Source organism: Ctenocephalides felis, unplaced genomic scaffold (assembly GCF_003426905.1).
Source record: "Ctenocephalides felis isolate EL2017-DRISC unplaced genomic scaffold, ASM342690v1 CF-g0.4_SCAFFOLD_01886, whole genome shotgun sequence".
In the NCBI taxonomy this organism is placed as follows: domain Eukaryota; kingdom Metazoa; phylum Arthropoda; class Insecta; order Siphonaptera; family Pulicidae; genus Ctenocephalides; species Ctenocephalides felis.
The window spans coordinates 149,131,149-149,158,381 of NW_020538040.1; the positions used below are offsets into that span (position 1 = coordinate 149,131,149).

Sequence of the window (27,233 nt, forward strand, 5' to 3'; positions counted from 1 at the left end):
TTTCTCTTTCTCTTATATTATTGCATATGTAGTTAATAGTAGGAAAAGTAAAGTCGTAGGATGCATGTGCATGTTATTTATTATTTATTTAATTAACTATAAAAATGACAATGAAAAAAAATTGTCATAACATTGTAATGCATATGATGAGCATTAACCATCGAAATAATGGCCTTTTTCGTTAAAGCTCATCAGGAAAATTAATACCAATTGTCGATCAATTAAATTAATTTTATTCTGAAGGTGGTCCAATATTATTATGAACGTATGCTACATTGAAGGTAAATTAATAAATTAACTAATGAAATAAATTAAGGTATTAAGCAATTGTATCTCTTTGACTTATTTAATTAATTTCACTTATTTAATAAATTAGCGTAAAAAATTATAAATACAACCGCGACTTTAAGAAAGAAATGTATTATTTAATTCATATATATGTTCATTTATATTAATTTTACTGTATATACTATTTCTTGATTAAAAGCTTCAGTTATCTAAAACTAACTTTCCAATGATTTTCATTCAGTTGGAAAGAAGAGAGAGACTTATATAAGAACTTTGTCATATAGCATTATACAAATTATTATTTTTTCGAAATATTTTTATTCAATTTAGAGTAGCAGAAGAAAAGCTTCATTTAAAAATTTATTCTTAAATAAATTAAATATATCTTAAATAGCTTTCAGTATATTAAACTTTACAAGTACACTATGTTTTTAAAAAGTGTGTTTTTTTCAATTGAATTTAAAGGAGTAGAGGAAATTTATTTAAGACTTTTATCACATCATTTTTTTATTTCATTTATATATTTATTCCGTTTATTCGTATTAATTTATTGCATATCATATTTTGTAATTTAAAGGTTCTTTAAATAAAAAAATTTACAAAAAAAATTATTCAATTTAAAGAAGCAGGGAAACAAATATATTTAAGAATAACCTCATATCACACCATACAAATTTCTATTTTTTTCTAAAGGTTTCTTTTCAATTTAAAGAAATAGAAAAAAATTACTTAAAAAATTCCTCATATCACACCATTAAAATTACTATTTTATCTAAAAAGTTGTTTTCAATTTAAAGGAGCAAAGAAATTTATTAAAGAAATTCACAGATCACAACATACAAACTACTTTAATATATAATTAATTTTTTATGCTCGTTGTCGCAACAAATGACAAACTAGATATCAAGCAAAAACTTTCATGTATTTAATTTATTGAAATAAACCATCGCAAATACTTCAACATTATTTAAAATTTAAAAATGCCGTTTTTAAATTTAAAATAGTTCTACAAATCCTATACAAGCAAGCTTACAGATGGATTTTCAAATGTACTTGTATGTTTCTATCGAATTAATATATCAGATACATATAAATATATGTGTGAAAATAATAAAAATACTATAAAATTTATAATAGAAACAACGATATAAAGAAAACTTACGCTATTGAAATCCATATAAAAGCAATTTTATATCAAGGCTTGCTTGGAGCAATTCTATTTCAAGGAAATAGGGCTATCTGCCCTAAATAAATACATTTTTCACCTTCGGTATTTGAGAAACAATTATTTTCTAGAACTCGGATAGATGACAGATGTTCTGATGTTAAATTGCCATTTAATTATATCTATTATTACTAAAATAGCTATTATAATAAACATTAATTATTTATATTATGTGAAATATTACAGATGAAATAAAGTTCGCGACAAATGATTAAGTTCTTTGTATAAACAATGTCCAACTAAACACATCACCTTTCTTAAGCATGAGTCTTTTTATTTTAATGTATCTTGTCATTATTGATATATTTATAAATATACTAAAATGTTATTAGTTTTTATTCCAACGAATCTTATCCTAACAATTCCAGAGCATTCTTAAGTTCGTTTGATGATTGACAAATTGTAAACAAAACGTTCAACTAAATTCCCACATTGCTGATTTGTATATTTTTGCGTATAGGATAAATAAAATCTTTATGAAAGTAGTAAAATGTTTTTCGTTTTTATTTTCAAGTGTTTTGTCCTTCTAATTCGAGAGCATTTTAAGTCTGCGCTTTTGAAAATCGTAAGATTTACTAATTGTAAACAAAACGTTTAGTAAATTTCCAAATTGCTGTTTTCTGTATTTTCAAGCATAGTATAAGTTTAAAAATCCATAAAATGTTCATGAATGAACTAAAATGTAATAGTTTTAAAATCAAACATAAAACTTTTAAATACTAATTATTACGCGTTACCAAAGTTGTGTCTAGGGATAGGGTAAAATATATTTTTTTTATTCGATTTTTTTTATTTTTATTTCAAATTTTTTTATTCGAATTAAATTACCCGGTGTCTTATAAGACATTCATTACTTGGAGTCAATAGTTACAGCCGATAATAGAGAGTGACGAGTAAAAGATTCGTAGTGATAGTATGTTAAAAAAAAACAATAAAAACCTCAAAACCTACTACAATGTAAATCTTTTTTTAGCAATTTTATTAATATGAGTTTTTAGTTATCCTATTACACATATAAAAGCTTTCCCCTGGCTTAGTGTTTAGAGCTACACCCTTCGGTCTGAAAGGATTCATAGGTGCGTCAGCTTAATGTCAAGTAGTGAAATCGGTTTCCAACTTTTAATTAAAAATCGAGATAGACATATGTTTTCAAGTGAAGATTACTACAACGTTCTCCGGCATTGCTGGATCACATTCAAAATCATCACTTTTAGAGAAATTCTTAATAAAATCCTAATGAAATACATCAGGTAGAAATATCAACCATTGGGTAGCCTTTTAAAGAACCAACATAGTTAAGAAAAGTCATTCCCACAGCTTAGAGGACAAATAAATAACTAGTCGTGCATGACATCGTACATTATGGCAAATTGTTAGAACTTCCTGTATCGAAAATTAAAATTTTTAAATAAAATTAAGAGAAAGCTTTAAAAATTAGAAAATTCTGAAAAAAAGTAAAATCTTATTTTTTTTATTTTGAATATATTTATGTATAATGATCATTTTTGACTGCAAAATGGCATTTTTTCCCTCACTCGATATCCGAAACCGTTAAACCGGCCTTCCCAAAAATAAATTGTTAATTTTGTAGATACAAGTAAAATATTTTTTGAATTACTCAAATCGGTCGCGCCGTTCTCTCACAAACTGAATTACCATTTTTGGAACTCTTTGCCTCGTATCTTCAAAACGGTTGCATCTGGCTTTGCAAAAAACTAATCTGCACGTCTCCCTATTAATAAGAATCGAATGTTTTTTTTTAATTATTCAAAACGGTTGATCCATGTTATAGAAATCGTCCACGAAAATTTGTATCCGCACACACACACGCATACATCCATTTTTTCTAAGGTATGCCAAAATGTTTAAAAACCCCTGAAACGTAAAGATATAAAAAAAAATATTTTCGTTTTTTTGCGATTACTATAACTTAACCTACGGGAAGTTAAAAAATAAACAGAAACAATTGAAGAGCGTTCTTACGCCGGCATTAGGTCTTTGAAAATGACTTCATGATTAACAATTCGTAAACAAAATAAATATAAATTGTTTCTTCTTAAAGGCATATTTTTAATTTCATAAACAAATATAAGAATATTCGTTTGCAAGACTAGCCAAATATAAATATCATAACAGTTTTTACTACTCTATAACGATAAGTAGGTGTTTGTAATATGTAGCCAGCCGGCCGACAATCATTTATCTGGTTTGATGGTGCAAGACATCGACATAGAGGCCTGTCCTGGTCAAGATAAATGTTCTCTTGTGGCCTTAGTATCGGTAGATTGCTATTGGCATTGCTTGCGCAACGAATTAGCATTTGATGATGTGCATACGGACAAGACAAGACAAGACGATATCTACGAGTAATACAATGATACGAGCCATTCTCTTGAGCCGTTATGATACATTACGTACTATCATTCGGAAAGGAACATCACAGCGCGAAGAATATATGTATACTATATAATATATATGAATATATATATATATATATATATATATATATATATATATATATATACCGTTTCATTTCAAAGAATATTTTTTCTCCTAACGACATCTATTTTTCAACTGGACCCTAATCCTTCCTTTCCTATCTAATACTGCGTGACCATTCAATTTCATTTGGTTTTCAAGTGGTTAGAGAATTAGGACACCGACGATCGTTGGTGGGGCAGAAGACAGTATATCGAACGACTTGTAACGAATAACACATAATGCTAATTTAGGTTTCCATATTTTAAATTTTAAATTATAACACACTAATGATGAGACAAACCTAGTCTCGAAACGTTTGTGAAAATTTGTGTTTAATAAATTAGTGCAAAAAAGAGTGTTGTTTGTTCATATTTCCAAATTAATATCTATTATCCACTCAAAATACATTTGTTATATATATATATATATATATATATATATATATATATATATCTTATAGATAAAATTCTTTTGTAATGATGTATGAAAGGATACTCCTTCTAAACGATTATTCGGATTTTGATAAATCGTTCTGAAGCTTTGAGATTATATAAATATAGTTAGATTGTAGAAATTAATGGAAAAAAATACAAAAAAACCCTTATCATAGTTTGACATTGAAAATATTTGAGACATTGTTTGGAAAAACAAATGAAAACTGTCATCTGCCAAAAATTTTAATTCACTTATGACCTAAGATAATATTAGAATATAATATATTTATGATTATGAATAAGAAAAATGTAATGTCTACATTATTATTGCCGAAAAGCAGCTGAGATGTGCCAAAAATTAAAATAATATAAGATACAGTATATGATTTGGCAGATGAACAGTCAGCGCATGCGTCTGACGGTTCTGGACTGTCAGAGCGTTTGCACATTAAACATACACTGTATAATTCAATTTGACAGATTATTCTTTTTTAACTAATGCAGTCGTGTTTTGCCTTATACAAAAAAAATTGCTTATTCAAAAAATTATTTAGAAGCCATTGTGTCAAAAATTCATATGTTTGGCATTAGATACGGAATATTTACTCAAACGTTTTGAGTATGAATTTTTTTTACTGTGCTCCAATTTGCGTGATATTTTGGAATGTCTTGAACCAAGTTAATTCTAAATGTAATACGATTAATTGTAATTGTGGTGGAAATGGCCCTCATAAAACTATTAGATTTAAATGAAAAAAAAAACAGACTCTTGAAAGTACTCATTTTAAAGCTTATTTTGAGCACTATCAAACCCCGTGGAATAATAATATATAAAATGCAATACCTCGCCGCTAGACGGCTTCAAATACAGCAATGAAATTTCAAACGAAATAAAAAAACAAATTTGCTTTTTCATACCTATCAATAAGGTTCTAGGGTTCTCTCATAAATATCAATAGGGTTCTAGGGTTTTGCAACAAATGCAAGTCTCTTCTTTTTACCGGTAGATATTTTGATCTGTTTTTAGCAATTATTTTTTGCATTCTTGGAGTAGAAGTTAAAAGCCAATCACCTTTGACAGGTTGTAATTTTTTTTCTTGGGCCTTTAATTCTCGCGAAATAGTACTATATCATTTTGTCCATTGTGTAAGTATGTCATTTTGTCCAAAATTGAACGAAAATAAATAATCAATCAAAATACTACCAAACACCTGATTATTGCAATAATATTGATTGAAATGACTATTACTGGCATAAATTAATTGATTTTAATGGAAAATGATTATGAATGCCAATGAATAGGTTCCCAAAAAACATATCAAAGCGCGAAATACGTTTGAACTAATTACTGCGACAAGACTGTGACAATGACGCTCAACACCTGACAGGATTATTATTATCAATAAGGCCACTGTGTCATTTTGTCCATTTATACCATTTTGTCTGTATTTTCCATATATTTATTTACTAATGTCCAGTGCAGGGCATTTAGCAAATTTGATCATTCACAATTCTCAGTCGTACAAAAAAAAAATTGTATTATGATAATAAGTTGGAAAAACAACTCAATAGTAAATTTTCCATTCAAGAGATAAGTTATAATAATCTCAAGATTATAAAACAAAACTATTCAAATTAATCAAGAATCAATGTTGACTTATATCAAGTGGCAATTTCCTTTTCAACCTCTATACTAGTTTTTTTGCTTGTAACATAATAAACATATTCAAATAAATATGAAAAGAAACCGATCGTGTCGCATGACTCATAAACATTTGCTGTAATTTTTACGGTATATTTATAAAAATTCCTTTCAAATACTGCCAAGTAGTCGACCGACATAAAAAAATCTATGAACCATTATATTATCACAAAAGAATAGCACGTGTTATTTCTTATGTCACTGTCATTTATATATTTTGAAAAGCAGTCCACACAGCACAACAATTGATTGTCAAGCACGTGGGAAACGCTGCTTGGCTAGAATATTAATTTTTTCTACATTGCGTTTTTATAAAACTAACAAGCTTTTAAATATTTTTGTATCTAACACCGGAGACCGCAGTTTATGTTAGAGCAAACTTTGAAAGTGACAGTTATACAAGAGTAATGAGGCCATACCGATTGGCGTAGAAGCGATTATATCATACAAGAAATGCAATAATTGCTTCGCAAAATGAATACTGCTTTTTTAACAAGTGGGGGAGCTAGGGAATTATTGTAACGGGGGTAAGTAGAATATTACAATATTATTTTTTTTTTGTCTTCATTGGTCTAGTGAAGCGTACTCCATAATATTGTCATAGCAACTGTCCCGCGGGCCGACGCAGTAAACAGAACTGTGCAGATGCGTCATTGTAAAATTGAACTATCATAAAGGGTATGGGCGTGTTTCCATACAGAATTGGCCCCACCGCGGTATTTAAATGATTTTGATGCCATTTTATAGGTATTTTCGAGAAAATCCGATATACAAAATTTCAAATCCGTAGCTCATCATTTGGCCGGGATATCATTGAAAATGTGTGAAAGTGACCCCTTTATTCAAAGTCGTTTTTTTTCGTATCTGTAGAATATATCGACAAACAAATAACGCCATTCTGTTCACATCGGTGTGTACTATATTATTAATAACAAATTATGTTGCATAATTATTTTTTAGTGCATGAAAAAGTGAAAATAGTTTTTTGTTTTGAATTTTCGGGTAGTGCGGTTGTTTGAACTAATTTTTAAATAGCATCATTAGAAAGGCTATTTAATTTTCTCTAACTGTCCAAAATTTGATTTTATTTCATGCGGTAAAACACAAGATTTATGAGAAAAATTACTTAATAATCAAGTTAATTTTCTAAAAAAATAAGCAAAGAATAAATTGTTAAAGGTAAAATTGTCTCAGGTAGATATTACAACTAGCCCCAAACACCGGGTAACAATTTCTAGAAAATGATTAATTGTGAATAATGAACAATAGTAATAGAAGTATTTTTACTTGATCCGGTAGAGGAATAGTTACAGTATCGAATCATTTTTATTTTGAAAAGGTATAATCAGTGGATCTCAAGATATATTAATTACAAAAAAAATTGTTACAACAAGCTCCTAGCGATTTTGTTAATGCAGTGATTGATAAATTTTAATTGCTATATTTTGAAAAATGTGTAATATAAGGCGCTCTCGATTGTTCAATGGTCAATTAGAGGAGCCAAAAGGAGATTCTGAAATGATCCTTAATAAACAATAGTTACGGAATTATTTTTACTTGATTCGGTAGAGGAATAGTTACAGTATCTAATCATTTTTATTTTGTAGTAATATAATCAATGGATCTCAAGATATATTAATTTTTTTAAAAATACTATCACAACAAGCTCCTAGGCCCCCTAGACGTAAAACCGCGATTTCGTTAGTGCGGTGATTCATAAATGCCAGTTGTCATGTTTTGAAAAATGTGTAATACAAGGCGTTCTCTGATGGTCAACTAGAGGAGCTAAAAGAAGACTTTGAAATGATCCTTAATAAACAAAAGTTATAAAATTATTTTTACTTGATTCGGTAGAAGAATAGTTGTAGTATCTATTCATTTATTTGAAAAAAAAAACTGTTACAACAAGCTCCCGCGATTTCGTTAGGGCGGTGATTCATAAATTACAATTGTTTTGAAAAGTATGCAATACAAGGCGCAAATATGCAATACATTTTAAAATTAAAAAAAAAAATTACTATTTTCGGAAATATACAAAGTTTTATACTTCAAATGTATTTATTTCATATTTCAAATGCGTTATTCTAATCGTATGGAATATTTCCTCAGATGGATTTATTCGGCACCTCTTGTTAATGTAAACATTCTCAAGTGTTTTGAGCGATAAGATCGTCACTGTATATTATTGAACGAATAAATATATAGTAATATTAATTTTGTCTTTGAAAATATTTAAAACAATTGTAATTAATATTTTTACGAATTTTTAATCTGCTACGGGATGTTCCAGCAATTTGCCTTAAGACACGATGCCATGCACCACAAGTTTTTACTTGATTCGGTAGATGTGTAGTTACAACATTTATTCATCTTTATTTGGTAGAAACATAATTACTGGATCTGAAGATATATTAATTTGAAAAAGATACTGTTACAACAAGCTCATAACCTCCCTCTATGTGAAACCGCAATTTCGTTAGTGCGGTGATTCATAAATCGCAATTGTTATGTTTTCAAAAATGTACAATACAAGAAGCTCTCGGTTGGTCAATTAGAAAAGCAGAAGATATATTAATTCAAAAATAACACAACAAAACTCCTCGCACCCCCCTGTGTAAAACCGCTATTTCGTTAGTGCGGTGATTCATTCATCACAATAGTTCTGAAAAATATTGGTCAATTAAAGGAGCTAAAATGAGATTTTGAAATGATCCTTACAATTGAAATAAAATATGTTGATCTGTCGAATAAATTGAGTTTATTATCAATAGAGAAGACAGCTGTCGCTGCGTAGAGTTTATAGAGTCGTGAACCCACACATGTACTGATGAGGCTATGAACAGGACATGCGCATGGCGTGATACAATACAATGAGCTGTCAGCCCCACAATCGTCGCAGTACGCAAAAACGTGCTCACATCCCGTTCGAAAAACATTCAATAAAATTTAGAAAAAAAATACTAACGTTTCTTCTGTTATCGCACCAGGCGTTGTCTTATCCGGCACGCACTTGTCACTAGTCGCGCACTGATCACTAATGGAAAATGAATCACTCGTGTGTTCCACAATTGAGCACTAGTAATAACTGATATATTAATTTGTAAAGGTTTTAGTATTATTGTTATTGTTATGTCTCCTTGTAGCAGGTCATCGCGTCTTTCGAACGGGTTTTCGGATGGCGTGCGCGCGTTTGCCTGCTCGCGACTGGACTGAACGCGCAGTCGAATGACGCTAAACACGAGTCCGCTACTCCGTTGCCGTTTGCGGCCGGGAACGATCTGACGGCTTCGGCGCTACTTGGGCCCGTGGGGGAACTTATTACGAACGACGCTTTTTATGCAAAGATTCTCAACACAGGCACAGGTATATGAAAGAGTATCGGCGAGAGCCAGGTGGCCTCGTACACTGATTTGTATGAATTTTTACTAGATTTTATCTTCATACGTTATGATTAAATTGGATGTTGAGCTGACTTATTCAGAAGTAACATATCTACGATATTTTTTCCTAATTATGTAAAATTACTCTTGTAGTCTTTACAAGAATGGCAGGATATACTCAAAAACCCGCATGAATAGAAAATATCAATAAGACTTAACAATATCTAACTTAAAACCAGCATGGGTATAAAGACAATTATTTTTGTTTTTCTTTTTGAAAATGTATGACTTTTTTTTAAATCCGTTAAAGCCCCCCTCCCCCTAAAAACCCCACATGATTAATGGACGCCCCCTCAATGAAATGTTCGAGGAGTATTAAATATTTTTATTTTTCATTATTCTTATTTTATAAAAAGGTAATAACCAAAACTTAATCAATCGGCTTTGATGAAGCAAAGTTAAAATTATTCATTTGAATTAAATAAGCTTTAGAACTTTAACTAGCTTTTTATGCAAAGATTCTCAACACAGGCACAGGTATATGAAAAAGTATCAGCGAGAGCCAGGTGGCCTCGTACACTGATTTGTATGAATTTTTACTAGATTTTATCTTCATACGTTATGATTAAATTGGATGTTGAGCTGACTTAAGCAGCAGTAACATATCTACGATTTTTTTTCTAATTATATGAAATTACTCTTGTAGCCTTTACATGAATGGCAGGATATACTACAGGAGACTTAACAACATCTAACTTGAAACCAGCATGGGTATAAAGACAATTATTTTTGTTTTTCTATTTGAAAATGTATGACTTTTTTTTAAATCCGTTAAAGTCCTCCTCCCCCTAAAAACCTCACATGATTAATGGACGCCCCCTCAATGAAATGTTCGAGGAGAATTAAATATTTTTATTTTATAAATAATGTATTTTTCATTATTCTTATTTTATAAATAGGTAATAACCAAAACTTAATCAATCGGATTTGATGAAGCAAAGTTAAAATTATTCATTTGAATTAAATAAGCTATAGAACTTTAACTAGCTTTTTATGCAAAGATTCTCAACACAGGCACAGGTATATGAAAAAGTATCAGCGAGAGCCAGGTGGCCTCGTACACTGATTTGTATGAATTTTTACTAGATTTTATCTTCATACGTTATGATTAAATTGGATGTTGAGCTGACTTATTCAGCAGTAACATATCTATGATATTTTTTTCTTGATTATATGAAATTACTTTTGTAGTCTTAACAAGAATGGCAGGATATACTTAAAACCCGCGTGAATGGAGAATACCAATAAGACTTAAAAATATGTAACTTAGCAGTATCTTGAAACCAGCATGGGTATAAAGACATTCGTTTTAATTGATTTCCAACTAGTGCTATATGACATTGAGCCTTAAGGCAAATTGCTGGAACTTTCCGCACCAAAAATTATTTTTTTCGAAAGAGATTCAAAATTTTCGTAAAACTGAAAAAAATGATTTTTAAGAAAAAACAATTAAAAATTGACCTTTTTGAGAAAAAATTATTTTTTTTATATTCCGAAATATTTTGAAAATTTTGAACAGAATAACGAAGCGCGTAAGCGCTGCGTCACAGTCTAACGGATGAACAATGTTACTGAACCCATAGAAATATTAACAAAATTTTTACCCATTATTAAAATCTTTATAAAATTATCATTTTTGACCGCAAAATGGCATTTTTTTCTCTTTTTTTTACTAGATCTCCAAAACCGCCGTTCCTAAAAATTTAATCTTCTTTTTTCTTCATTTTGTCAATGCAAATAAAATCTTTTCAGAATTATTGAAGTCGGACGCTCTGTTCTCTCAAAAACTGAATTACCATATTTGGCACTTTTTGCACCGAATCTTCAAAACGGCTTGATCTGCCTTGTCCGAAAACTAATCAGCACATCTCCTTATCAATAGGAATCGAATGTTTTTTGAATCATTCGAATCGGTTGAACTCTGTTTACTCACATCGTCACGAAAATTTGTATCCAAACACACACACGTGTGTGTTTAATGTTTTTTGAATCATTCATATCGAAAGGTCTGTTCTCTTAAAAACTTAATTTATATCTTCTGTACACTTTGCTCCGTATTTTCGGAACGACTGGGCATGCCAAAAACTAAGCATCACGTCTCTCCATCAATAGGAATCGAATGCTTTTTGAATCATTCAAATCGGTTTATCTGTACTACCAAAATCCGAAAATTGTTTCCACACATGTCATCTATTTTTCTAATCGTAAAATGTTTCGTTTCATTTTTTTGCGATTACTATTGACTACGATTATCCTGCAGGAAGTCCATAAATCCGAAGCATTGAATTCCAAAAATCCGACGAGTTTGAAAATGAAATATAGTTATGATCCTTTTTCAAATCTATTTAAAGTTTTGTATCATGATTTCTAGATTCAAAAATCTAAATCATTTAGTAACATTTTTAATGTAATTCTAATAACTTGTCCAATTACAACTGTAATTGTAAATATTGTATGAGTACATTTTTAGATATATATTTGGATAACTAAATATAACTTTTTGTTATTTTTGCGTATTATATGTAGTTGAAATTAACGATTTTAGAAGCATTTTGCAGACTTTTTTTCTGAATCCTAGTCCAAACACAGCTAGAGAGCAACAAAGCTTCTTTTGAGCTTTTGGTCAACATCATCGGAAAGAAATTGCTATCAAAATTATTTATATTGCAGACATAACAATAACTAAATTATCCCATAAGTAATTATTGTTAGGTTTTGTGATCATATTTTTTAACTTCCCGTAGGGTAAGTTATAGTAATCGCAAAAAAATCGAAAATGAAAATTTTTATATATCTTTACGTTTCAGAGGTTTCTGAACATTTTGGCATACCTTAGAAAAAATGGATGTATGTGTGTGTGTGTATGTATGTGCGGATACAAATTTTCGTCGACGATTTTGGGAACACGGATCAACCGATTTGAATAATTCAAAAAACATTCGATTTGTACTGATAAGGAGACGTGCTGATTAGTTTTTGGCGAAGTTAGGTCTAGCCGTTCCGAAGATACGGGGCAAAAAGTGCCGAAAACGGTAACTCAGTTTTTAAGAGAACGGAACGTCCGATTTGAATAATTCAAAAAACATTTTACTTGTATTGGCAAGATGAAGAGTTGATCAAATTTTCATGAAGGCAGGTCTAGCGGTTTCGGAGATCTAATGAAAAAAGTAAAAAAAAATGCCATTCGGCGGTTAAAAATGATGATTAGACATATGCACATCAAATTATCAGATATTGTATAGAAATTTTAACAATAAGTATAATTTTTTTTCACATTTCTATGGGTTCCGTACCAATGCGTTAGACGGAGGCGCGGCACTTGCGCTGTGACAATTCGTCTCTATGCAGTTCAAGCAGTACGATTGCTTTGAAAAAAGTTCAGAATTTCCAAAATATGTCAAAATGAAGAAAACATTTTTCTTTTCAAAAAAATAGTTTGTTTTCAAAAAAAAAATTTCTTTCAAAAAAAAATTTTTTTTTTCAAATAAAAATTTTTTTTTCAAAAAAAAGTAATTTTTTGTCATATTCCTAGTTTCTCAAAAATCTAATTATTTCGAAGTAAATTTTTTTCAAAAATGTTAATCGTTTTTAAAAAATAATAATTTTTGGTACGGGAAGTTCCAGCAATTTGCCTTAAGGCACGATGCCCTAATTGCCTTAAGACAGAATTTCACTTACAGCTAGTTTTTATTAAAAATTACGCAGTTATGCACATCATATTTTTATACAATAATAGTTCTTGACATTTTCCTGAGAGAATCATTCTTACATCATTGACGTCTCGAAATTATGTAAAAAAAACAAATGTTTAAGTTACATGTTAAATGTAAACCATAAAACGTAAATTGGCAATTAACCCGATATTTTTTTAATAATATAATAATTTTTCAAAGTGTTAAGAAATATAGACGAGTAGTACGGCTTAGTTTATTTTTTGTAGATACTCATATATTGCATCAATATCCGCAGAAGGTGATTTTTACTTTAGATTACATTTGAGAGCCATAACCTCAAGTGGAAACTTGATATCATACTGCTTGATATCAAACCTAGACTAATCTGTACTAGCTCACGATTATACTGATTATGTCACGAGTGGCTCTAAGAAGTCCAAATTTAATTAAACGATTATAGCTATCATCTGATAATTTATTATTTGCATACATTTTTAATATTTTTTAATTTATACGTAATCTATGAAAATATTAATAAACGTCACAAAGTTATATTGCATAAAAAATTAATAAAAGTTATCTATACGCCCGTTTGCCAATTATTACTATGTTATCTTATCGTCCTAATATATAAAAATAAATTAGTTATTTTGCTTACATGGTTGATTTTATGATACATCAGTTAATGTTATTAAATATTTTCAAATATAATATACAATATAACTATTTCAACATAATTTACAATATATTTAATAAATATATTATAAAAATGATGAGTGTTGTTATTTTTTATATATATTATTATTAGTGTGTTTTTTAAAGGCATTTTAATCGCTGAGCTTATGAGTCCTGGGAGCTGTTGTGATAATACTTCTTAAAATAGTTTTATATCTATTATTAAAATTTTATTTCTCTAATACTGATGATTTTTTTCTATTTGATGCTGCAATTCCGGTAACAAGCTATTTTTACTTGTAACTTTACTTGTTTTTGATATTGATGGTTGTAAGGTCCTCTTACCCGCGGACCTTTAAGCCCCGCTCTACCCTAATACTTTTATTCACATCATTCTGTATACTAATATTGTAGACCGTTGTATTTTATAAAATTGTTTATTATTCTTTGACATTTTTTCAAGTGTCTTTCCATCTGCTCAAGATGATATTCTGCAGCTACAAACAAATAGGTTATCACGTACATCAACAACCTACTCCATTGTTTCATTGTACAATATTTCATATATATTATTTTCTACGTGTTCAAACAACTTCTAGTTTTTATGTTATATTTAGTGTTTACCGTGTTTGTCGTCCGCTTGTACAAATTTCTATACAATTAAATTCTTGATCCAAAATAAGGTTACGGCCATAACAGACGTAATTAGAAAACTCGTTGTTTTTTTACATCTGCAATAAACAACTTTTTATAAATTTTCATCATAGAGTAAGCGATTTTGCTATTGACTCAACACGTGATTCACTTCAACTTAGTTATTTATAAAAACTTTAATGCTGACCGTGAGAATTGTAAAAATTTTAATAATGCTTTTTTGCTCATTTTTACAAAACTGCCCCCACAGATAATTATAAATTATAATGTTTGTATGGAATAGCATTTTTCCTTTATTATCTATTTTATTTACAACTGTCCAGTTAAGGACATTTAGTAAATTTGGGGAATTTACAATTGTCAGCCGTAAACGGACATGTTGGAAAAACAAATCGATAGTTGTTTTCCTATTCGTTATAATATTAACAATAATATAATTTATTGACATTGATATAATCTTAACTATTTATTTATAAATAATTTCTTGTAAATAATAACTAAGTTATTTCAATCTTTATCAGGAAAATTGATGACTTAGATCAAGTGACGCTTTTCTATTCAACCTGCGCCGATAATTCTGAATAGCAATTAATATTTTAAACTAAAATAAATTTTCTGCAATAGTAATGCTCACAATATTCTTTAAAGTTTTATTACCAAAAGTGGTAATCGTATCTATTAGGTTAGCAACTAAGTAAGTGCAGATTATTGTTAAAAAATCAAAGACATTTTTTTATAGAACGGAATAACTTTGTAATGCATTGTCCATTCTGATCAATGGCGTTTCGTCATCTTTTTCAAGCGGCATCATTATTCTTTAGCGTTTTTCATCTTTAAGTAAATCAACCAATAAACTGTTCAATTCATGAGTGTCACCAGATCGAAATTTGGCAAACCAATTTTGATACTGCCGTAATTTAAAGCTTTGTCAACATAAACAGCTCATAACTTTTTGCGAGCTTAAAATGTCTCTTTACCTTCGCAGAAATAAAAAAGAAAAGTATGACAAAAAATTTCGATTTGATTTTCCTTCTTTCAGGGGAGAGCCTGCTTTAGAGGTTTAAGAAAATATAGAATTTTTTATTGCAATAACGTCTTCCAAAACTAGCCAAGAAATAGTGAGCAAGAAGCGATTTTTTGAAGCCTTTAAAACAGGCTTCCTACTTCAACAAACGCAAAACGAAGTCTACGCAATCGATCAAAATACTCTTTTACTGATGTACATCTAAACTGGCTACTCTATATTAACAAAAAGTATTTTTCATTTGAACTACGTCAGATATTTATGTCATAAAGTTTTTTTTTTTTTAAACAGCAATCAGAACCTTACGTCCTATGAGCTGATGGACTGAAACTTCTCCTTACTTCGTATTTTTAGATGGTAACCCAATGGTTAATCCATCCATATTTGATGATTTTTGTTATTAGAATTAATCTAATAGGGCTGAATGTCATAAAGTGTTAATAATTTATCTTTAGTTGTATTAAAACAACCTCTTATATAATGTCTTCACAAAATAAGTGATTAAGTAATTGTGAATTAATGGCGAATTAACTCCATTTGTAACCATGTTTGTACCATGAGAAGTATAAAATTTTCGAATTTTCTAATATTTTTTTCTTAAAAATTTGCCCGCACAGACATTTGTCTAGTTTATATATTTAATAACCACTTACTTTTTAAATTAATAGAAATGATTCTTAATCAAATCCCGGGCGAGTATTGCATATAATTAAATAAATAGATGCAGACTTAGAAATTCTGTTTAAAAAATAAATAAATTTAAAATAATTGTTAGTGATCAAATGTACTAGTTTATAAAGCGTATGAAAAATGTTTCAAAATTTTTATTCTCACTAAAATTGTCAATTTTTAGAAAAATATAAAATATTTGTATATTTACTTACAATTAGTTCAAAGTGCGGAGTTTTATGTAAATGAATATAATCTACATATTCCATAAAAATTAGCTTGAATTTTAAAATGAAAAATGAAATGTGTTTTAACAAACCCGCATTGATATTCGTATTTTACTTGTGAAATTTAGCAAATATTCAATATTTTTTTCCTATTATTTTCTATATGTTAAATTTTATTTTACATGTCTACTTGGATAAGCAGCTCTAATTTACCTTAAAACTGAAATATTGATCGTAAGAGTATTTCAGTATTTATTTTTAAAATTAAATTAAATGCAAAAATGCAAAAATAAAGCTCAACATAGTTACATAGAAGATAGGTCAATTAACCTTGTCGAAAAATACATTTAAATTGCAAATACATGATAATTTATTTTTATCGTATAGTGGTTGATAAAAATAAAGTGCACCAATAAAAATCGCCTAAACTGCATATATTCCATGCAATAAAATTCATGTTCTATAACAAACTATAAAAATTTAGTACAAATAATTAATTGTTATCTAAGAAAAGATTACTAATACCGAACATAAAAAATGTTATAAACTTTTTGTTCAAATAAATATCATGGACGTGGCCTCAAAGCCTTTCGCGGAATTTAATCACATTGTAATCATCTTCTGTTTTTATTATTATTACCTTGCTATTGAGATCTATTGTAGAAATAATATAATAGCTAAATATTTAATAAAGTCGACTGTTGAATTAATTACTTCTGTCATATACTACAATAGTGACAATTGAAAGTAAACATGCGCAAAAATTATTAACTAAACAGTTTTTTTTATTACTATATATATAACTTCCCGAATCAGTGGTGAGTTTTTTTGCTAAAATATTCAATTTTCTAAGTTTATTTCTTGCATGTTTGCATATTTGTAAATAAAATCTTGAACATACGCTTTCGTATTCTCAAAACTAGTTATACGTTTTTCAAAATTTATGATTCATGTCTCAATTTAGCGATTTACTGTTTAAATTTCTTGAAAGTTGTTCGGAGAATATTTTTTTGAGACAAAAGATATAATTGTATCTTTTGTACAGTTTAAATTTTTTGTAAGTTGTTCGTAGAATATTTTTTTGAGACAAAAGATATAATTGCATCTTTTGTACAGACAAAATGACATGGTGTTTTATTTTTTACAAAAAAACGGTTATTGAATAAATTGTAGGAAATTTTATCTAGTTTAATTCGTACATCGCTACTTTTATCATACAATGAGCCAAAAAGGAGTTATTTGAAAAAAACTGTTTTTGACGCCGTTTTTTCAATATGGCGGCGACTTGTCGTGAAAATTCGAAGCTACTTTTATCGTACAATGAGCCAAAAAGGAGTTATTTGAAAAAAAAAACTGTTTTTGACGCCACTTTTCAAATATGACGGCGACTTGCCGTAAAAATTCAATGTGGCAAAGTTGAAATTTGCAAAAAGCACCTCAAAATTTATAAGATCACCAATTGTCAGAATTCCCCGAGTACTATACCGGCAACAGCCTTTTTTGCACCAAATTTATAATCTTTACATTTTGATGGTCCTAATGTGGTCGGATAAAAAACCAAATAGAGAAATTAAAAAAGCATCAGAAATTGGGATCAAGGGCCACAGCAAACGATGGCCTTCCTCAATCGCGACTTCTAATGGTGATGACTGTCAGCAATTTTACTTTTTGCTTTGCTATTTAGTATTTACTACTCTTCGCTAGGAAGTTAATGAACGTCTCAAAAGTGAAACCTTGCTTTCGTAGATTTGATTATATATTTCAATCAATTTGTGGTCGACGTTATGTAGCGACTTTAACACGTAATTGACTATTACAGTTAATGACGGATATAAAATTTAATATGTACTAAAACTATTATATACTGTATAGTTAGCAAATTTTTCATCTCAGGGTAGTAAATTATTTTAAACGATTCTCGTAAACTATATATAATTTGATAACTAATTGATAGGAAGATACAAATTTTTAATGCAATATTTGCATTTTGGACAAATATTTAGTTTATTTGCTGTTTTGTAATACATTTTGCTTATTTTTATGTTTTTATAAATCTTGTTCCTTTTATCAGAATAAACGTTGAAATGTATTAACTTTTAAAGCTAGCAGGTTTTTTTACTAGAACTACGTGTTCTATGATCTGTGTTTGCTATCCTAACCTAGAATTTTACTCGAGAAGGCAACTCAGCGGTCAACCACTCTTTTTTCTTATGTGTAAACTATTATTATGTTACGTAGTTATAGAATTTATTAAAACTCTCCTTCGGTAATTCAGGTTGTTGGGTTATAATTTAACCATTGTAGCTGTGGACTGTATTAAACACTGATTTGTTTGTATATTATGTATTTGTTGCACTTCTAATTACAATCACTGATTTAATATCAAGTTATAATGACATAATATAACATGTTGTTAATATAATATAACATGCTGTTAAGCGGACTTTACTTTTTGATGTGAACACTAGTTCAATTAAAACACTCCGCTACCCCCTCTACCAGGGGTAGCAACCATTCCGTGTAAAGCTTAATGCCCTGAAGTTTGTCACCTTCATGACCATTATAATAAAACGAGAAGACGTCCGAACAGTATATCTAATAGTGTTGGCGTGAATGTGTTGCAGCAATGCCCACAAAAGATTTTCACTTGATTACATTTGAGAAATATACTAATCAAGTGGAAATTTGATATAATCCTGCTTGATATCGGGCTGGCCAAGCATGGTATCGAATCCGAGACTAGTTTTTGCTAGCTCAGGTTCTCAACCAGTACACCACAAGTTTTGTAATGCATTTCAAAGCCGATTACAAATATTTATTTGAATTATTTTATTTAACTTTCCGTGGGGTAAGTTTTTACGTTTTGAAGGTTTCTTTTGAACATTTTGGCATACTTCAGCAAAAATAGATGTGTGTGCGTGTGTGTATATGTATGTATGGATAAAATTTTTCGTCCACGTTTTCGGGCACGTGATTCACGCACCGTGATTGAAAATTCGAGTAATGACATTAGTGAGAATTATCAGAAAAAATGTGGTTTACCAAAAAGCACTTCAATGAAACGGATAATTTGCGGATTTACTTTCATTTACTTAGAGAAGTTCAACTAAAAACACTTCATTTTTGTAATCAAAATAAATGCATTACTGTTATCTAATAAAATCAAATTTTTTCTTTTCAAATATAAAACAAACAAAAGAATTCTTCATCTTTCTCACGAAACCATCTGGTGGCGAAACGGAGTTTGTCGGGTTTGCTAGTTTATTATATACTTTATTATGATTTTAGTGTGAAGGAAGCCTAATAATCTATCACAGGTGGTTGACCCATTCAGTTTAAACCGGCGTTAAACCGATATGTTGAACTTTTAAATGTAAATATTCTATTAATAGCCAATCAATTTCAGTTATAATATAGCAAATATAATTAATTTGCATAAAATATTAATTACGTTCAATTTGATTGACATATAAATAAATTACTATAGATTAGAAAAAATCGCACATTGTAATTTAAATATAGCTTAATCTCACACACGATTTCAAATGGATAATAAATAATGCTTTCTCTAGAATGAATACACAGATTAGTAAAGGAATAAAAAAGCAAGTAGATTAATACATATTACTAAATAAATTAAATTTGTTAAAATAATATTTTACAAATAATAAATAATATGTACATAGTTTGAACTGGATTACTCATTGTATTAGGTTAACCTATTATGATCCGGTGAATTATAGAAAAAAACTATGTTAAAATAGTTCACTTTTTGCAGATAATGCCAAAGGACCAGATATAATTAAGGATAAGGTAGAATAAGAAATTCATTGGGTTGAGACAATAATCATCACGACAGATTTCAGAGGTTCTGATAGCATTTCAAGAAAAATTTAATTCTCTTAATATTATATATATATATATATATATATATATAGTGTACTTGATCTTAATGAACATACTAAAGCATTAAAATTGTTTATTTTTGAAAATTTGCTCTTAGAAAATATTCCGAGTTAACGTGTTCATTCGTTTTCATACTTCAATCACTCATAAATTAATGTTTTATTGATTAAGTCGATTATTTACACAAATCGGGAAGTTCATGTAACTTGCCTCAAGGCAAAATACCAATACCAACTCGTTTTAAATTATGATAATACATTTATTATGTAAAGTGTAAAAAGTAAGTATAATGAATCAAAGTAGAAATATAGGAAAATAAGCTAAAAAAATATTTTTTTAATTAAAGAAATAATCAACTATCATAGCCATTTTTATAGAGAAGACTCCTCAAATACAACTGCTATTTTTTTTACTTTAAAATAAATATTTACATCCAAACAAAAAACATCTAACATATATCTAACTTTATTTGAATATGTAAATAAACGTATTAAAAAAAATAAATAATTTATCAATGTGTATTTCGCAATATTAAATCATACGCAAAATCAGAGAAAGTCTGAAATCGAAAGTGAATCTGAATTTCGAAAATTCCAGCATCACAAATGATGTGATGGGTTTAATAATATATACTCTCTTCCCAATATAGAGGACTTCTATTCATAAATATCTTTGTTTCCCTTTTATGGTTCTCCATAATATATATTATAATGCAAAATTAAAAAATACACATGACTCTAAATTTTTACCCTATTACCAAAATTCCATGTTTCATAATAGTCACTCTAGTAGTAACCCAAACAATTAATTGTTTATCTAGTGACAATGACTTATCAACTATAGAATTTTTGTCAACGTTTTTCATTGAATTTTGACCAAGATTTTTCAGAGTTCATGGAAAAGCTTAAATTTATTCGCTCAGTCCCCTAAAATATTTTTAAAACAATTCTGAAATATTCGCGACGAAAATGTTTCCATCGATAAAACTACTTGAGATTAAAATTTCGATCAATTCGTGCATAATCACATTTGCAGAATTATACCATTGTACCACAGTTTTACTAGACAAATCTATAGCAAAGCTGTAAATTTTTCCGCACAGTTTTTGATCTAATTAATACGGACTGATTAATAATATTTTCATATACACAGATATTATATACATACAATCATTAATATTATATTAAATAAAATTTAATTACCAGTCAAGTATAATTAACCATCAAGAGAACGGTGTCGGTAAAAAATCCATAGACTGATTACTTGCATTATAATGTACAGTTAAGAGATATCGATTAATTATAATTTTTGTATTACTATTCAACTATTGGATTTTAATTAAATCTATTCATTTAAATGTTTTATGGAATTAAAGAAAGTCTGAATTGGTAAAGTGTTTTATGACAGGCAACACTTCACATAACATAATATATAAGATAAATTTTAAATTTCTAACAAATAAAATTAATATTTATGCACTACGGATTTTGAATAATTCAAGAATGTCAAGACTAATTGTGAATGTTTTAATTGTAATGACCAATACCTCTTAGGAATATATTAATTTAAATTTCATTTCAATTAAAAACTATTTAATTCGTAGATATAACACAGATATAAAAAAATTGTAATTTGCATATGCATTGCAAATATTTTAACCATTTGTAGTGTTATATTATATTCTGTTTCAATGAATTAAAATCATCTGATCTCAAATGTTTTCTACTATTTTTTTATATAAATATTATTGCCTTAACTTAATTCTGCATTATTTTTTTAAATTGATTTTTTAAAACTACCTTTTGAATCTCTTGTTATTTATTATAACTTAAATAAAATATAATCTACTTTTTTTGTTTTGCTTGTCCTAACGTTTGACCATCCCTTGACGGATTTTTATTATCCAATTGATGAGATATTCATTTAATGTACAAATGCACCCGAAAGACTAATTTTACTTATCAAATTTCAAATTTGACAGATTTATAATTTCAAATAAAAATTGATATCACTATTGATTCGGTCAGCTTAGAATAGGGTAACTTTGAACCTGTGGTTGCAAGATCACGAATCCGCGGAAAGCTCATAATACAGTTCAATAGTAATATGTAGTAGATTATTAAATTCAAAAATATTTAGTCCGATTTGAATGATTCAAAAAAACATTTTTCTTGTATTGACGGAATAAAAAAATTACTAAATATTTGGAAAGGCAAGTCCAGTGCTTTTGGGAATTTAGAATTATTTGAAAAAAAAACTTTGAAAATTTATCATAAAAACCCAAAATTATTAAAAAAAAATTCAAAATTTAAAAAAAAGTCAATTTTTTTCAAAATTTTTATAAAATTTATAATAACAATAAATTCAAGATTTTTTTTTAAATTTAGATTTTGTTTGCATATATGTTAGTTAGTTAAATACGGTGAAATAGTAATATGTAGTAGAGTATTTTATTTAAAATTTTTAATTTTATTTTTAAATTTTAATTTAAATATTTATTATGTTTCGACTAGATATTTTGAAATAATTTTAAATGTTAAATTTTAACGCTCTGCTAGTATTGATTAGTATCTTAATATATTCATTTATTCTACAGCTGTTAATCAGCTGTTAGTAATACAACTTTTTTTTCAATTTTGGCTTTCTTTCTAATTGATTGTGTTGTAGCCAACTCGAAAATTTATTCTTCTTTTGGTATGCTATATTTTTATATTAAGATCAGTATCTTAACCCGCATCCGTCCCTTAAAACTTCAAACGTTAAAGTTCCTATGTATCAATTTGATACAGGCTAGAAAAACAGGCATAAATCATACAAAAATATAAACAAATCGATTTGTTTTTGTTGTTGATCAAAGGTTGTTTATTTGTGAGTATTTCTAAAATAACAAAAATGTAAAAATTACGTGCATTTGTCACAAATTTTGAAGAAATGCTGAGCACAAATGTACTTTTTACACATGTCACAGCGACTTCTGTACAAATTCGAGTTATTTTTCGATGTACAGATATGACAACGGGATCTTTTGTTTGCCGGTGGTAATTTTTCTAATACACCACTTGCTCTTGAACTGGAAGGATCTTGGGTGTCGTACAATAATTTTTTTGTATGCAGTGTACTCAAAAGAGTAACACACCGGTTTTTTTCGGTATATATGAGACCATAGTAAGGCGCAAATTATGATCGAACACAAACTCTGAATGGTATTGTGGCTTTCGCTTTTGCGAATCGGTGGTATTTCTTTGCGGTTCTTCCTTATGGTGCCAACGATCGTCATCTTGCGTTGTTTCAGCTCTTTGGCCAACTCGTACGAGGTGAAAAAATTGTCGCCAACCACATACATTGTTCGCAAATTTTTATTCCATTTGTCGAAAACATTACGAATCGCAGCGAGCTTATCTCTTGCAAGTCGATCAAGTCGATCCTCTTTGTCATCGAAACGTATGCATGAATTCAAATACTTGAAGTATTTCAACGACATTGTTGCTCTAAATATCGGCCGTCCACGCTTGTCATTCCACAATTCAGTCATGCATTCACCTTTCGAACGGTAAACACCCGCCAATAATAGCAAACCAAAATAAGCTCGTAAGGTGACCAAATCGATGTTTTCCCATGTCTCTTTGAATTTCCTTAGACCATACAAATTCGTCATATCAAGCACAATCGTCTCGATTGGTTTCAGAAATAGCAAAATGCAGAAACTGGATTAGTGATACGTGAAGTAGCATATGTAGTTGGACCTAAACATACACAAATGTGTTATTTCATATGATCAACGACAAGCCATAAAAAAACATACCTTTATGAATTGTTGGTATTGAATTTCTTCGAGTATCTGGTGGACAATCATCTCTCGAATATTGAATTTTTTTGTCTTTCGATAAAATCCATGTATTCGGTTGAAGAATTGCTTGCTCACGCTCTTCTTGAGTGGCACACACCAATTCATCTTCGCTCTCCTCACCCTCCTCTTCAGTTTCAGCATCAATTGGCTGGTTATCCTCATCGTCATCACTTGAACCACAATACCAAAAAATATGTAGAACGATATATGTACGTATACTATACTCTATACAGCTGTATGTGCCACACACCAATAATGTATCAATATGATACAAAGAACCGATTTGTAACATTTTTTGTAGGGCCTTTCCATGACGTCACGCACATGCATTGAATGTTTTTTTTTGTTCATTTAGAATAGTTAGGAAGGTAGCCAAAAACTCGAATCCAAATATTTATACGTATCCCTTTTTTTTTAGTTTGAATTTTGAATTTGTATCAAATTGATACTAGGGACGGATGCGGGTTAAGTGTAAACATAAATATTTTTACCAAAGGAATAGGATTATCATTAGAACCGCAATTTTAATTAAGAATAATTTTATCATAATTTAAAAATTTGAATAAAGTTTTACTTTTATTAATAAATTTTTATACTGTTATTAATGTTATTAATGTTGTTATCTTACTTGTGGATTTATCATAGCTTACACATAGCTTACATTTATCATAGAATATCAAAATTGATTTTTGAAATTTTAGCATTTAATTATAATAATAAAGTAAACATTTTTTAACGTTAATTTAAAAACTAATAAAAATAATAAATAATAATAATAATAATAAGAAAATAATTATGTCAGCATTATAAAAAAAGGTAATAAAATTATAATGAGCATGCAAAAAAATTAAATTAATATAAACTCCTAGTTTTTTGTTTATGATAGCCTAATCGTTTAAAACATGATTTTGTAACTATATATATATATATATATATATATATATATATATATATAAATATATATATATAATTTTTTATAACCAATCTGAACCTTAGGTTCATGAGGTTATTTGCTGACGGATACAGGACTATAAATTTTTAAATTAGATTTTTGTTAGTTCATTTAAAGATTTTTTTATTTTTAACATATTTTTTTAATTTTTTAAATAAAAATAAAAAAGATAAAATTAGAATCCATAGGCAAATTATAAGACCTTTACTTTTGACCCTTCGATTTCGGAGCTCATTTCATTTCGAATGGAATTTTTTAGACGCAGTTTTGACAATGTGAAAGTTTAAAACAATGAGTAGGGGTCAAGAAAGAGATAGATCAAGAGAAACTGGCAATTTTGAACCGAACGAGATTTCTATCAAGGACTGCCGCCTGTGTGTGACCTATGAAATATAATTAATTAGACCCATAAACCTCTGGTGTGATCTACGCAGATCTCGGGTAATAGACTGAGAGCTGATATTAGAACTGAGAGTACTAAAAATTTTCTGTCTTCAAGGTCCAATTTGAGTTACAAATGCAACATAGCAAACAAAAACTATCTGATTATGTTCAGTAAACTCCCAGCTAATTTATAGTTTGTAGAATTATGATTTTTGCAATTTTTCAAAAATTTGTCACCTGGTACTTTATACCCTATAGCCATTCAATCAGTGCGATGCACTTTAATTATTAGCTTGAACAATGAAACCGTAATCTAAATATTTATTTTTAAACATAATAAATAAAAAATATCAACTCTTTCTACTTCATGAATCTTGTTGCTTCGATAGTTACTTCTATTTATTATAACTAGACTTATTGTTTTTTTTTAATTACAATCATTACAAATCAAACTTCTATTTAAAATACATATTTTTTATAAAGATTACACAGCATACAATTTTTACATGGAATTCAACAGCAGAGTTAGAATAATTACTAATTTATTTAATCTCTATCAAATTTAATGTAATTGCTATTTTTAACTCATTTACATTTTTGTTTACTAATTTCTTTTGTTTACAGCTCGCATCGGTTATGGTGGACCTTTCAAACCCAATTAAACATAAGCTATTTTACAGGTTATATAAAAAATGTTGAATCTAACTTAAAAATAACAATATATCTCATAAAATAATTAATTAACGTATACTTAAAAATTATATTATAGTATTGAAAACTAAACAAGCGTGCTTAGAAACAAAATGACTAACAACGTAAAAAAATACTTTTGTTAAAAAAATGACAATGTAGGCACTGATTACACATCAATTTATCTACTAAAATAGTATTGTTAAACAAGCGGTGTATCGTGCTCCAAGGCAAAGTGCAGGAACTTCCAGTACCGAAATTTATTTAAAAAAAAAACTTTAATTTTTTTTGAGAAGAAAAAATTAGATTCTTGAGAATTTTGAATTTGATTTTTTAATTTTTTTTCCGCCAAATGGCATTTACTGTTCGCTCCGTTCTCTCAAAAATGAATGACTGCGATTTCTCTATGGCGATTTCTAAATGACTAAAAACTAATTAACACGCCTTTCATCACTAGGATTCGAATGCTTTTTGAATAATTCAAATCGGTTCCTTCGTATCCGAAAAACGTCGCCGAAAAATTGTATCCGCATATACACACACATACCTCCATTTTTTCTAAGGTATGCCAAAATGTTCAGAAGCATCTGATACATTTTCATTCTGGATTTTTAAGATTACTATATCTTATCCTACGAGAAGTTTCAAATGCCACATTTGTTGTTGCTCAGCTCTACCCAACTGTATATTTAAAGAAGTGGAAGTACGCTAAAAAATGAAGAAAATTTATGCGAATAGTAACATTTGAAAGAGGTAAAATTTATTAGAAGAAAAGAATCAACAATAACTACAACTATCTCTTTGAAGTTTCAGAGGCTATTAAAGTTTCTATATGTCTATACAAATGACTTTACGATTTAATTCAATTGAATGAATGTTTAATTTGTCTTTATATCTAGTTTATACTAAATTCATGGCCAATATTTTGGGTCAATCAATGCAACCAACTTTTTCGATTTTC

At 28.7% G+C, this 27,233-nt stretch overlaps 2 protein-coding genes across 8 annotated transcripts in view; one reads left to right on the forward strand and one right to left on the reverse strand.

Moving 5' to 3' along the window:
* The window catches only part of LOC113378014 (ATP-binding cassette sub-family D member 2), a 191,183-nt gene extending 181,841 nt beyond the window's left edge, over positions 1-9,342 (reverse strand). Inside the window, exon 1 of one of the 2 annotated variants that reach the window (XM_026618504.1) lies at positions 9,096-9,340. The gene's annotated coding sequence lies outside the window, so the exon portion shown is untranslated. Of the gene's footprint in view, positions 1-9,095 lie in introns of both variants that reach the window. The other variant, XM_026618503.1, reaches the window with a different exon arrangement.
* Positions 1-27,233, forward strand: part of LOC113378015 (adiponectin receptor protein-like) — a 292,576-nt gene that overhangs the window by 169,349 nt on the left and 95,994 nt on the right. For 3 of the 6 annotated variants that reach the window (XM_026618506.1, XM_026618507.1, XM_026618508.1), the window contains exon 1: positions 9,343-9,493. The exons of the other annotated variants lie outside the window; for them this stretch is intronic. In XM_026618506.1, the coding sequence (XP_026474291.1) occupies positions 9,467-9,493 (27 nt within the window). In that variant the 5' untranslated portion in view covers positions 9,343-9,466. Of the gene's footprint in view, positions 1-9,342; positions 9,494-27,233 lie in introns of those variants that run through there. 6 annotated transcript variants of the gene reach the window in all.